The sequence below is a fragment of the Vulpes lagopus genome, chromosome 15, assembly GCF_018345385.1.
Source record: "Vulpes lagopus strain Blue_001 chromosome 15, ASM1834538v1, whole genome shotgun sequence".
In the NCBI taxonomy this organism is placed as follows: Eukaryota; Metazoa; Chordata; class Mammalia; order Carnivora; family Canidae; genus Vulpes; species Vulpes lagopus.
The window spans coordinates 22,164,101-22,176,799 of record NC_054838.1 but is presented as its reverse complement, the minus strand read 5'-3'; the positions used below and the strand labels follow the sequence as shown (position 1 = coordinate 22,176,799).

Sequence of the window (12,699 nt, the reverse complement as noted above, 5' to 3'; positions counted from 1 at the left end):
CCTAAGTGATAAGATAGCAATGAATAAAAATAGTTTGAAAAACTAAAGTTTTAACAAAAGCATTGATATTCCATGTTGTAGTAAGTAGGTAATCATGACCACTTAAAAATATGTCTTATAAGCATGCTTTTCAAGGAATATTCCTGGAGTTTTTATAAGGCATACCTTTTTTACTCGTACTGAGGTTTTTTTCTACCTTACTTAAGTGTCTGGGAGGCCATGCTTCAGAAATACACATGCCAATTTTTGATCTAGATGGTAGGTTATAGTTCTGTACAAAAGAAAAGTCTTAATTTTGGTGTGACAATAATTAAATAATCAAGATATAGCAGTCACATAGCTGCTACCTGGAGAACACCCTCCTGAAGTAAGTTTTTATAACTGACAGAAAACTTATTTTAAAATTTTGACTCTGCCATTTTAATTTCCAAAGGTGAGTCAAATTGAATATTGCATGCACGTGCTTTGAGACATTCTGTAGTATATAGTAGATGCTCAATAATTATTAGCTGCTATTGCCACAATTGTCACTATTATTTTTATCATTATTTCCCAGCTAATCAGTCCGGGGAGGGGGAGGAAATACAGAGTGTTGTATTTATTTTGAAAGTTAAAATGTATACAAATTAGAGAATGCTCCCAAACCCCTAATGAACATATGTCCTCTGACAGAATTTTGAACGTACATTCAGACATCAACACAGGATTTTTTTTTTTTTTTTATCAACTTTGGTTTTAAGTTGCTCTCATACTGCCTTTTGAAACTTAGTTTTGTAAAAACTCTTCAATAGATGTGAGTTCAAGGGTGGCGCGAAGCCTCTGGAAGATTCTGGAAGAAAATCTTTAACTTCAACTGGTTGAGGCATAGGAGAGATGAATCTGAGACCCAGAGATATGAGTTTCACAGTGAATAGGATTCATTTGGCAAATCATGGTTCCTAGATGCTGACTGGTTCCTTTAAAGTACTAGATCAAAATGTAGGGTAAATCTTATAAAACAAAGAAATTACTTTGAGTGGTGTGTAAGTTAGGGTCCAATCAGAAGAAAGAGACCACACAGTAATTTTAACAGAAATATTTCATATAAAGATTTATTGACAAGAGATTACAGCAATGAAATCAACTAAGAGTGGGAAAGAAAGAACCATAAAGGATACTTTAGGGCTGAGGGAGAGTCTTTAAAGAAGAAACAAGTTTTCAGGGGAAGAATTTTCCTCAAGGCTAGTGTGAATGAAGCTCATTGAATGACAGAGCTCACTAGATTGTTCTCGGCCAAAGCTGGCCTACAATTAGACTGAAGCTGGTTGGTGGACAACCACCTGCTGGGAGACTGATGAAATTTTCCAAGCTGCTTATAGGGATTACTACTGACTTTCTGGAGAGCAGCTGAGGCACCAGCTGGAATCACCAGAAAGTTTTTAGAAGCTGCTTGAGGAGGTTATCTGTTAACTGATTCACTGGAAGCTAAAAATATCAATAGGCTTTATGCCCTCAAATCCCTCCCTTCATCCTAACCCAATTCTATCGAAAACACCTAAGAGATTTTACAAAGTCAAACTTCTTAGCAATGCGAATGCGGATTTGCTTGGTCTTGATACTGTAGACAATGGGGTTCATGAGAGGTGGTACCAGCAGATACACATAAGACATGAGGAGGTGTACAATACGGGGCAGATGTTCACCAAAGCGGTGCACAAGAGACAAGCCAATCATAGGAATGTAGAAGAGTAGCACAGCACAGATGTGGGAGACGCAGGTGTTGAGGGCCCGAAGTCGCTCCTGACGGGATGCAATGCTTAACACAGTGCGGAGGATGAGGGCATAGGAGAGGAAGATGAGCAGTGAATCCACACCAACAGTGCAGGCCACGACAAAGAGCCCATATATGTGATTGACAATGATGCTAGAGCAGGCCAGCTTCATGATCTCTAGGTGCAGACAATATGCATGGGCCAGCACATGGGAGCGGCAGTACTGGAAGCGTTTAAGGAGGAATGGCAATGGTAGGATGAGCAGGGCGCTTCTAAGCATTGAAGTCAGCCCCATCCTGACAATACGTGTGGGTGTCAAGACTGTGGAGTAACGCAATGGGTTGCAGATGGCCACATAGCGGTCAATAGACATGGACAATAGAACTGAGGACTCTACCAGAGACAAAGTATGGATGAAGAAGAGCTGAGTGAAACAGGCAGGGATGCCAATCTCTCTGGCATCAAACCAGAAGATGCCCAACACAGTGGGCAGTGTAGATAGACAAAGGCCCAAGTCTGTCAGAGCCAGCATGGCCAAGAAATAGTACATGGGTTCATGGAGGGTGACATCAGTACGGATGACGTGGAGGATGGTAAGGTTTCCTACAATAACTGTCAAGTAGATGAAGCAGAAGGGAATAGAGATCCAGCCGTGGAGATCTTCCAGACCTTGGAAGCCCGTTAGGAAGAAAGTGGCTTTTTGGAGGCTGCTATTATAAGAGATGGTCATGGCTTTACAATCTTGTATTCACCAACCTGCAATATAAAATGGGATTCCTTGAGAGTGACAGAACTGAATTCTCACTTACCTAAGTGTCCTGAGAACAGTGAGAGAGGAAGGGTCTGCAGATGAAATGAGAAAGAACTGGGGGACTTAACCTATTAGCCTTTCCTGGAGAGTTCTAGGATGGGGACTTTTACAGGAGATTTCTGTAGTCTATGGATGCCATATGATTTAGTCTTATAGTGGTGTGTCTGCCAGTGTTGGGCTCTCTGCAGTTTAATGAGGTCACCTCAGATGGCACCTTTTTCTCATACTCCTTTCTGAGAAAAATTTCCAATTGAATCACTAAACACTCAGAATCTGTATCACATATATACCATTTTGCATAATTGTGTACTAGGATCAAGTGCATATCATATGTATTAAAATGTATGTTTAATATGGCTGGGGATTGTGCTTTATTCCACAATGCCTAGCCTGCAGGGGAATGCAGAGGAAACCTTGAGTAAATGTCTGTTGAACTCAACTTGAACTTGTAACTTGTGACTGGAGTGATGCCTTTCTTGAATCTACATAAAAACCTTTGGTGACTGAGGATGCAAATTGTGTTGTGCAAATATGAAGTGTAGAACTGAGAAATATCTGAGAAGAAGCAGGATCTTAGAAAACAAATAATTCTAGGAAAGGGCACACAGGGGCTTAGTTCTGAGAGATATCAGAAGAGATGTGAGTTTCTAACATCAGGGTAGTTAAGCTGGGACTAGATGTAGAGATGAGGATGCAGAGGAAGTATGCACCAGATCTGAAACAGAAATAACAAAGAGGAGAAACCTAAAATGGTCAGGAAAATCCTCTAATCTTGAGCTTACAATGAGGAACTAAATCTTAAGTCTCTCAGCATAAGCTATGCCTTTGGGGTTTGGATCAATATAACACACAGGTATAGTCTGTGTCTATAATACTTGAACTGGGCTCTGTTTAACTTCTGCCTTTCAAACTTTTATTCAGTTACATTTATTGCAAGACATACTATAATGGGGTCTATGTATATTAATATAGTGTGACTAATATGTTGTTTATCACATGCATTAAAAGCTTAAAATAGCTAAAAGAGACCAAGAATGGGGAATCAGAGAAACAGGATGAAATTAATAGTGTATTATATCACCAAAGTCATGTTACCACTGTGACTACAAAAAAGGATAGTAGGTTGAGGGTTTCTAAAAAGGCATTGTGCTTATGATGATGAGGGCATCGTCAATTGTGTAGAGAATATTTCAATAGATTGGAGAAAGATTAAGGGCTTAAATTATCAGTAGGTGAGAAGGAATAAGTAAAAAGTGTATATTGTTTGTAGTTTCCTTCTAAGAGAAAATCTTAGATGAGTGAAGAGACCAGGATATTTTAAGAAGGAAAGATGGGGAGTTCAGGGTACTTTTTCAAAAGGCTGCTTTTTTTTCTCAGGAAGGTAGAGGGACATTAAAGAGTAAGGATAAAGACAAAACAAATTCAATATCTAAGTTTTGGCCATGCATATGTTAATCAAAACGAGTAATAAGATAATAGTGCAATAATTAATGTAATAATAAAACCCCTCTTATTTTGTGATTCCAAAGTTAGTTCAGGGAAGGAATGAGAATGAAGGAGAGAAGTAGAGACCAGAAGGAGACAAGCTATGAAAGAAAAGGAACTATCACAGCATTTGCAGAGGAAGCTGTGGGCAGCACAGGCAAAAAATGTATTTTGGCTCTGACGTCGAGACAGACAATGGCAAAAGAATTTTTAAAAAGGAATGATAAGAAGGGAAATTTCCCATCAGTTAAGGGGAGAAGCAAATGGGTTTAAATATATGTGTAGCTTTTCAGCCTGGAAGACTCACAGTGAAGCTGGTTTCCATCCATCTTATGTTGAGCCGTTTCAGAGTTCATGAAAGAGAAGAAATGTTTGGAGATGATCTGTGTCACTCCTGTATTTCCAGACAGGGAAGGATCATTCTGCTGCTTAGTGAGAAGTTGTATCCATCGTATCTCTCTGCTATTATTTTGTCTTCCAATTACTTGCATATTATATTTTGGGGATGAGTAAGAGGCAGGGGTGCCATATATGGGAGGGAAAGCGATCAAAGCAAACCATAACTAGTGGTGGAGAGATGAAATTGCTGTATAACTGACTAGACACTGCAACTCTGGTACAAATTTGGAACTTAATAAAGTTTACTCAATAAATGCATAAGTGAACAAGTGGTTGGAAAAAATATGAGATGCATATTAGGGATTAAACAGAATAATTTTTACTGCAGTAACTACATTTTCTTCTCCAAGGCACTCATTTCCAGATTAATGGATCAGAGAAGTGTTGGCAGATTCCTCCACTAGAATATATCATACATCCTTAATCCTCCCTTCAATTCTAAGTTATTGGGGTTCCAAGGATGTCGTCCTAAGGTCTATGGCAGAAAAGAGGAGAGATGGGTTAAGCAGTGGTTTCAGTAACACTGTGACCTACTCTGACTCATTCCTCATATAATTGCAAACAAAAGGGTTCAAGATTATCAGCATGTGTGTTGGTGAGCATCTGCAGATTCTTCTTGCAATTCACACAAGAATGTACCAACAGCTGGAGAGACAAGTCAGAACTCAGGATGAGAGCTAGCACAGTTACAAGAGTAGTCTCTAAAATACAGGGTCTTTTTGAAGAGGCCATCAGCTGCTCCCTTGGGACCTGAGACTGAGAATTCCCTGAAGAGTTCTTAAGGTGCTTAGCTGAGGATGGAGCCCATGAGAGGCTGAGAAACCCCAATCCTGTATGTGAGCAAGGGATATTTTCAAGATGTTAGGATGCTTTTAGTTCTAGATTTCATTTTCTGAAACTAGATAAGAAAGATCTAGCTAGGCTTGGAGTGCAGAATTACAAGAGAGAGGGCATTTTGATTCAGATTCAGATAAAAGATAAGGATGATTCCAGCCTAATCTCTGATAGTTTCTAAACACATGACCATGCCACCTGGGAAAAATTAATCTTCCAGAAAAAATATTTCCTTCCCTTCCCTTTTTTTTTTTCAGACTCTGGTACTATCAAGTATGTTTTAGAGTCATTTGCTACTGTAATTTGGTTGAGTTTAGGGCGAAGAAAGGTCCACGTTGACCTTCAGTCATAAACTAGAGTTTCTTAATTACTACTGACCATTGCTTGTGTATTCTGTCCAGTACATTTGTAGTTTGTGTCATAATTCAGAAACCTGTGCTCCAAATACCAGTTTAATACCTTAAATAGTTCATCAACCTATTTTAACTACCAATATATATATTGAGAGGTCTTCCAGAATTGATTTTAACAATTGGAGGAAATGATTCCTGTTTCAGTTTTAGTAGGTTATATCTTTCTAGGAATGTATCCATTTCTTCTAGGTTTTCCAGTTTGTTTAATACATTTTGGATTCATTTGCTAGTATTTTTATCACGTGAGGGTTTTTATTATTCTATGAAGCCAGCATTACCTTGATAGCAAAACCAGATAAAGACACCACAAAAAAAGAGAAGTACAGGCCAATATCTCTCATGAACATAGATGCAAAAAATCCTAACAAAATACTTTCTGTTTAGAAACCCCTACAAAAACGTGGCAAACCAAGTCCAACAATACATTTAAAAATTCATTCACCACAATCAAGGGGGATTTATTCCTGGGTTCTCAGTATTCACAATCAATGAACATGGTACATTTCATCAGTAAGAGAAAGGTTAAGAAACATATGATCATTTTAAGAGATGGAGAAAATGCATTTGACAAAGTACAACATCCATTCATGACAAAAGCCCTCAACATAGTAGGTTTAGAGGGAACATACCTCATTATAAAGGCATAAATGAAAAACAATAGCAAGCATCCAAAGCAGGAAGAAACAGAAAATTTAAATAGACTGATTACCAACAATGAATGTACATCAATAATAATAATTTAAAAAAAAAAACTCCCAACAAACTAAAGTCCAGGACCAGATGGCTTCACTGACAAATTCTACCAAGTATTTAAAGGAGAGTTAATATCTAGTCTTCTCAAACTATTCCAAAAAGTTGAAGAAAAAGGAAAACTTCCAAATTCAATCTATGAAGTCAGCATTACCTTGATACCAAAACCAGATAAACACACCACACACACAAAAAAAGAGAACTACAGGCCAATATCTTTTTTTTTTAATTAATTTTTATTGGTGTTCAATTTACCAACATACAGAAAAACACCAGGTGCTCATCCCGTCCAGCAATTGCACTGTTGGGGATTTACCCCAAAGATTCAGATGCAATGAAACGTCGGGACACCTGCACCCCGATGTTTCTATCAGCAATGGCCACAATAGCCAAACTGTGGAAGGAGCCTCGGTGTCCATCGAAAGATGAATGGATAAAGAAGATGTGGTTTATGTATACAGGCCAATATCTTTGATGAACATGGATGCAAAAATCCTCAACAAAATCCTACCAAACAGAATCCAAAATACATTTAAAAAAAAATCATTCACTAGGATCAAGTGGGATTTATTTCTAGGTTGCAAGAATGATTAAATATTCACAAATCAATGTGATACATCACAGTAAGAGAAAAGGTAAAAGCCATGTGATCATTTCAATAGATGTAGAAAAAGCATTTGACAAAGTACAACATTCATTCATTATAAAAACCCTCAATAAAGAAGTTTATATAGAACATAGCTCATCGTAATAAAGGCTGTATGTGAAAAACCCACAGCTAACATCATACTCAATAGGGAAAAACTGAGATCTTTTCCCCTACGATCAGGAACAAGACGAGGATGTCCACTCTTACCATTTTTATTCAACATAGTACTGGAAGTCCTAGCCACAGCAGCTAGATAGCCAAAAACAAACAAACAAACAAACAAACAAACAAATAAATAAATAAATAAAATAAAGGCATCTGAATCAGTAAGGAAGAAGTAAAACTTTCACTCTTTGCAGATCATATGATACTCTATACAGGACTTAGTCCATTTAATTTCAAAGTAATTATTAGTAGATATGTATTTATTGACATTTTATTACTTGTTTTATGGCTGTTTCTGAAGTTTTTTCTGACCCTTTCTTGTGTTTCTCTATCATTTTCTGGTTTTCTACAGTGATATATTTTGATTTCTCTTTATTCTTTGCATATCTATTAGCGGTTTTCAGTTTGTGGCTTCCAATATATTTGTATATATAACCTCTTCTGCATACAGCAGTCTATACAAGTTGATCATTTAATTTTGAACCCATTCTTTCCTGCCCTCCTCCCCATGTTTTACATATATGGTGTCATATTTTACATCCTTTCATTTTGAAGGTACTTAACTAACTTTTTACAAAATATCTACTTTCATACTTTCACTTTTAGTTTTTCCTTTCCTCTGAAATAATCCCCACTAATGTTTCTTGCAGGGTTGGTTTATTGGTCATGAATTCTTTTAGTTTTTGTTAATCTTGGAAACCTATTTCTCTTCCTATTCCAAATGATAGAATTGCTGAATAGAATATTCTTAGCCGCAGATTTTTCCCATTTATAACTTTGATTATATCATGCCACTCTCTTCTTGCTTGCAAGGTTTCTGTTGAGAGATCCACTGATAGCCTTATGATGTTTCTCTTGGATGTAACTGTCTTTTTTTGTCTTGCTGCCTTATTTTTTTTTTCTTATCACTATAGTTTGCCATTTTAATTACAATTTTAAATATGTCTTGGTGTGGATCAGCTTTTTTTTAAGATTTTATTTATTTATTCATGAGAGATACAGAGAGAGAGAGATGCAGAGACATAGGCAGAGAGAGAAGCAGTCTCCATGCAGGAAGCCCAATGTGGGACTTGATTCTAGGACTCCAGGATCACACCTTGGGATGAAGTCAGGTGCTCAACCTCTGAGCCACCCAGGCATCCCTGGGTCTGCTTTTGTTGAATTTGTTGGGGGTTCTCTGTTCCTCCTGGATATCCATTTCCTCTCTAAGATTAAGGAAGTTTTTTAAAAAAATGTAAAGACTTAATCAAGATAAAAAACTTCTGCACAGCAAAATAAACAGTCAACAAATCTAATAGACAGCCTACAGAATGGGAGAAGATATTTGCAAATGACCTTTCAGATAAAGGGCTACTATCGAAGATCTATAAAGAACTTATTAAACTCAACAGCAAAGAAGCAAACAATCCAATCATGAAATGGGCAAAAGACATGAACAGAAATTTCACCAAGGAGACATACACCTGGCCAACAAACACATGAGAAAATGCTCCATATCACTAGACGTCAGGAAAAAACAAATCAAAGCCACAATGAGATACCACCTCACACCAGTGAGAATGGGGAAAATTAACAAGACAGGAAACAACAAATGTTGGAGAGGATGTGGAGAAAGGGGAACCCTCTTGCACTGTTGGTGGGATTGTGAACTGGTACAGCCATTCTGGAAAACTATGTGGAGGTTCCTCAAAGAGTTAAAAATAGAGCTACCCTACGACCCAGTAATTGCACTGCTGGGGATTTGCCCCAAAGATACAGATGCAGTGAAAGACTGAGACACCTGCACCCCAATGTTATAGCAACAATGTCCACAGTAGCCCAACTGTGGAAGGAGCCTCGGTGTCCATAGAAAGATGAATGGATAAAGAAGATGTGGTCTATGTATACAATGGAATATGACTCAGCCATTAGAAACGACAAATACCCACCATTTGCTTCGATGTGGATGGAACTGAAGAGTATTACGCTGAGTGAAGTAAGTCAATTGGAGTAAGACAATCATTATATGGTTTCACTCATACAGGGAATATAAAAAATAGTGAAAGGGATTATAGGGAAAAGGAGAGAAAATGAGTGGGAAAAATCAGAGAGGGTGACAAAACATGAGAGACTCCTAACTCTGGGAAATGAACAAGGGGTAGTGGAAGGAGAGGTGAGTGGGGGATGGGGTCACTGGGTGATGGGCATGAGGGGGAGCACTGGACGGGATGAGCACTGGGTGTTATACTATATGTTAGCAAATCAAACTCCAATAAAAATATACATAAAAATATTTTATTTATTTATTTATTGGAAAGATTGAGAGAGAGAGAGAGAGAGAGAGAGAGAGATTGAGAGACATAGGCAGAGAGAGAAGCAGGCTCACTGTAGAAGCCTGATGCAGGACTTGATCCCAGGACCCTGGGTTCATGACCTGAGCCAAAGACAGATGTTCAACCACTGAGCCACCCAGGCTCCAAGATTAAGGAAGTTTTTAGCTATTATTTTTTTCAAATAAAATTTTCTGCCACTTTTTTTCTCTCTTCTGAGATCCTTATAATATGAATGTCATTATGTTTGATGTAGTCATTGAATCCCCTACATCTATTGTCATTTTGTGTAACTTTTTTTTCCTCTTTTGATCAGCTTGATTACTTTCTATTATTCTGTTTCTTAAGTCATTAATCCATTCCTCTACTTCTTCCAATCTGTGTTCATTACTTTAAGTATGTTTCTCATTTTGTTTATAGAACCTTTTATCTCTGCTATGTAATTCTTTATTTCTGTGTTAAGAGTCTCACGCATGTGTTCCACTCTTTACTCAAGTCCGGTGAGTATCTTCATGATTATTACTTTAAATCTCTATTAGGCATGTTATTTATATCTGTTTCACTTGGCTCTCTGGCCATAGCCTTTTTCTGTTCTTTCATTTGGGACAAATTTCTCTGTCTTCTCATTTTGTCTAATTTCTTTGTTCCTGTTTTTGTGTTTCTGTGTTAGGAAAGTCAGATACATCTCCTACTCTTGAGAGTAATGACTTTCTTTCTTTTTTTTGAGAGAGAGAGAGTGTGCTTGTGTTACAAGTAGAGGGAGCAGGGGACAAGGAGAGAGAGAGAAGAGAGAGAGAATCTTAAGCAGGTTCCATGCTCAGCACAGAGCCCTATGTGGGGCTTGATCTCACAACCCTGAGACCATGACCTAAGCTGATATCAAGAGTCAGATACTTAATGGACTGAGTCACCCAGGTTCCCCTTGAGGGTAATGACCTTATGGAGAAAAGGTGCTGTAGTGCTCTGCAGTGTATTGTCCCCTGTTTCCCAGGTCCTGGTACTTGAAACGTATTAGAGAACATTTTCTTATCACATCAACCATTTTTGCATAAGCATGTAGTAAAGTGACTGAAACAAAGTAGGTATTTAACCAACAGCTTTTGAATAAGATAATGGCACATAATTAAATATGTGTGCCTTTACTGAGTATTCTAAGATGCAGTTATAATGAGAATCCTGCACTATTTCTTTGATGAAAAACTTTTCAAATGGCTAGAAATGGCAAAAGGGAAACAGAACATCTCAACTGAAATTGAAGAATTTCAGGGAAAAAACCCAACTGGTTGATGAATTGTTGTGCACAAATAGAGTGTTTATAAGAGAGGTGAAAAGATAGAAAAAGAGAACACTGCAAAGAAACTAAATATGTACAAGAAATTGAGCCATTTATTTCTGAGTCTCCTGCCATTGATGAATTTAATATTTACAGAACCCACATAATTCTGGAAATGTCCTTAGACAAAATTGCCAGGAATAACTTATTTAAATAATACTATATTTTATGTATTCTAAGATGATATTCTTCACATTTTAAGATCTCTGAAATTGCAATGCCATTTACAATCAGTAAATGTCTGTGATTTGATGCAACTGGGCACTTGCTTCTGCATATCAGAATTGAAGTCTAGAAAGAAGTAAGCTTCCAAGTTACTGGAGGTCTTAATTTATAAGGTCATCTTTGTGGAAAACATGCTAAAAATAGGGTCCTAATAATACTAAGATGTTTAGGCTATACAGGCAAGTAGTCATCTATTTTGAAAATTACACTAATATGCTCATGTAACTCCAATAACACAGATGCCTGATTCTCAGTCATCATACATCTAGGAAATAATAGGCTCTTTTTTGCTCTTTTAAATTTATACAGTGTACCATCCCTTGCAATGTTTTCCCCAAATCTCTCATAATTGGCCAATATCCAACAGAAAAAACAAAAACAACAAAAAATAAAACATCATAATTTTTTAAAATCTTTAAACTATTGTCCCCTGGTAAGGTTCATATGCATTCCATGTCTTTGCAGTCTCTTATTGTAAAGGAAGAGTATTTTTAGCATCTTAAAAGTGAATTCTTTTACTTTTTCCAGAAGTTTTCTCAGTTTTCCACTGAGTGGAAAAGTGCCTTTCTGAAGCACTTCCCTGACAGCAGATTATCCCCAAATGCCTTGGGTAACCATAGGGTTAACCATTTCTTGTTTGACAGTTACATTTAGACAAGGGTTTCTAATCTTTGACACTATGATATTTGGGCTGGATAGTTATTTTTGGTAGGCAACTGAATCGTGCATTGTAGAGTGCATCTGTAGAATGGGTTGGTAGCATCCTTAATCTTTACCCAGGAGATGTTGATAACACACCTCATCTCCCAGGCTGCAACAACCAAAAATGTTTCCAGATATTGCTAAACATCTCCTGGTGGACAAGTTGTTCCTAGTTGAGAGCCATTGTTTTAGAAGGCCCAGAGTTAGGCTTTCCTTCCTCCAGGAACATATGGAAATAATCATGGTGACCATAAAGTCCTCCCACCATCACTGTATATTTTTGTAGCTTCACCTTGCTTCTGTCTTATTATATTAAGGAGGTCAGAAACAACATGAAACAGATTCTCTTTGAGAGTGCTGAGTATGACATGACTATATAATAAATTATGAGTATTTAATAGCTTCAAATCTATTTTATTATCCCTCCTCTTATTAACAGACACTGTCAAAGGCTTCACTTTGTGCCTATCTTCACACTGGGAAGCTATGAGCTTCCATTTCTTAACAATTAATAAAGTATGTCAACACGTGCTTTGTTGTGCTATAGACTTTAATGCCCATGGTTACATCTGTGAGGTTATGAAAGTTATGTACCTCAGACACAGAAGCACTTAGTTATCTGATCTGATGATAGAATTGTGGAAACAGGCAATGCTGAATATGAAAGCTAAAATGTAGCCAAATAGTACTATCCTGGGGTATAAAAGATAAGGTGTGAATTTCAGCTTTTGATGTCCTGTGTGCATGGAATTCAGTAAGACAATCTCTCAGAGCCTCAATCTCTTCAACTGAAAAAATAGGAAGAATGATCTATAAAATTGGGTATTGTGAGAATCAAAATAGAAATATGCCTGAAAATGCTTAGAAGTATAG

General features: G+C 37.4%; 1 protein-coding gene across 1 annotated transcript; it reads right to left on the bottom strand.

Annotated features, from left to right (window-relative positions):
• Nucleotides 1-1,521: 1,521 nt before the first annotated feature.
• On the bottom strand, nucleotides 1,522-2,481 carry LOC121476164 (olfactory receptor 51G1). Its single transcript, XM_041729897.1, has one exon. The coding sequence runs from the start codon at nucleotides 2,479-2,481 to the stop codon at nucleotides 1,522-1,524; it is 960 nt and encodes a 319-aa protein (XP_041585831.1).
• Between the last annotated feature and the right edge of the window lie 10,218 nt (nucleotides 2,482-12,699).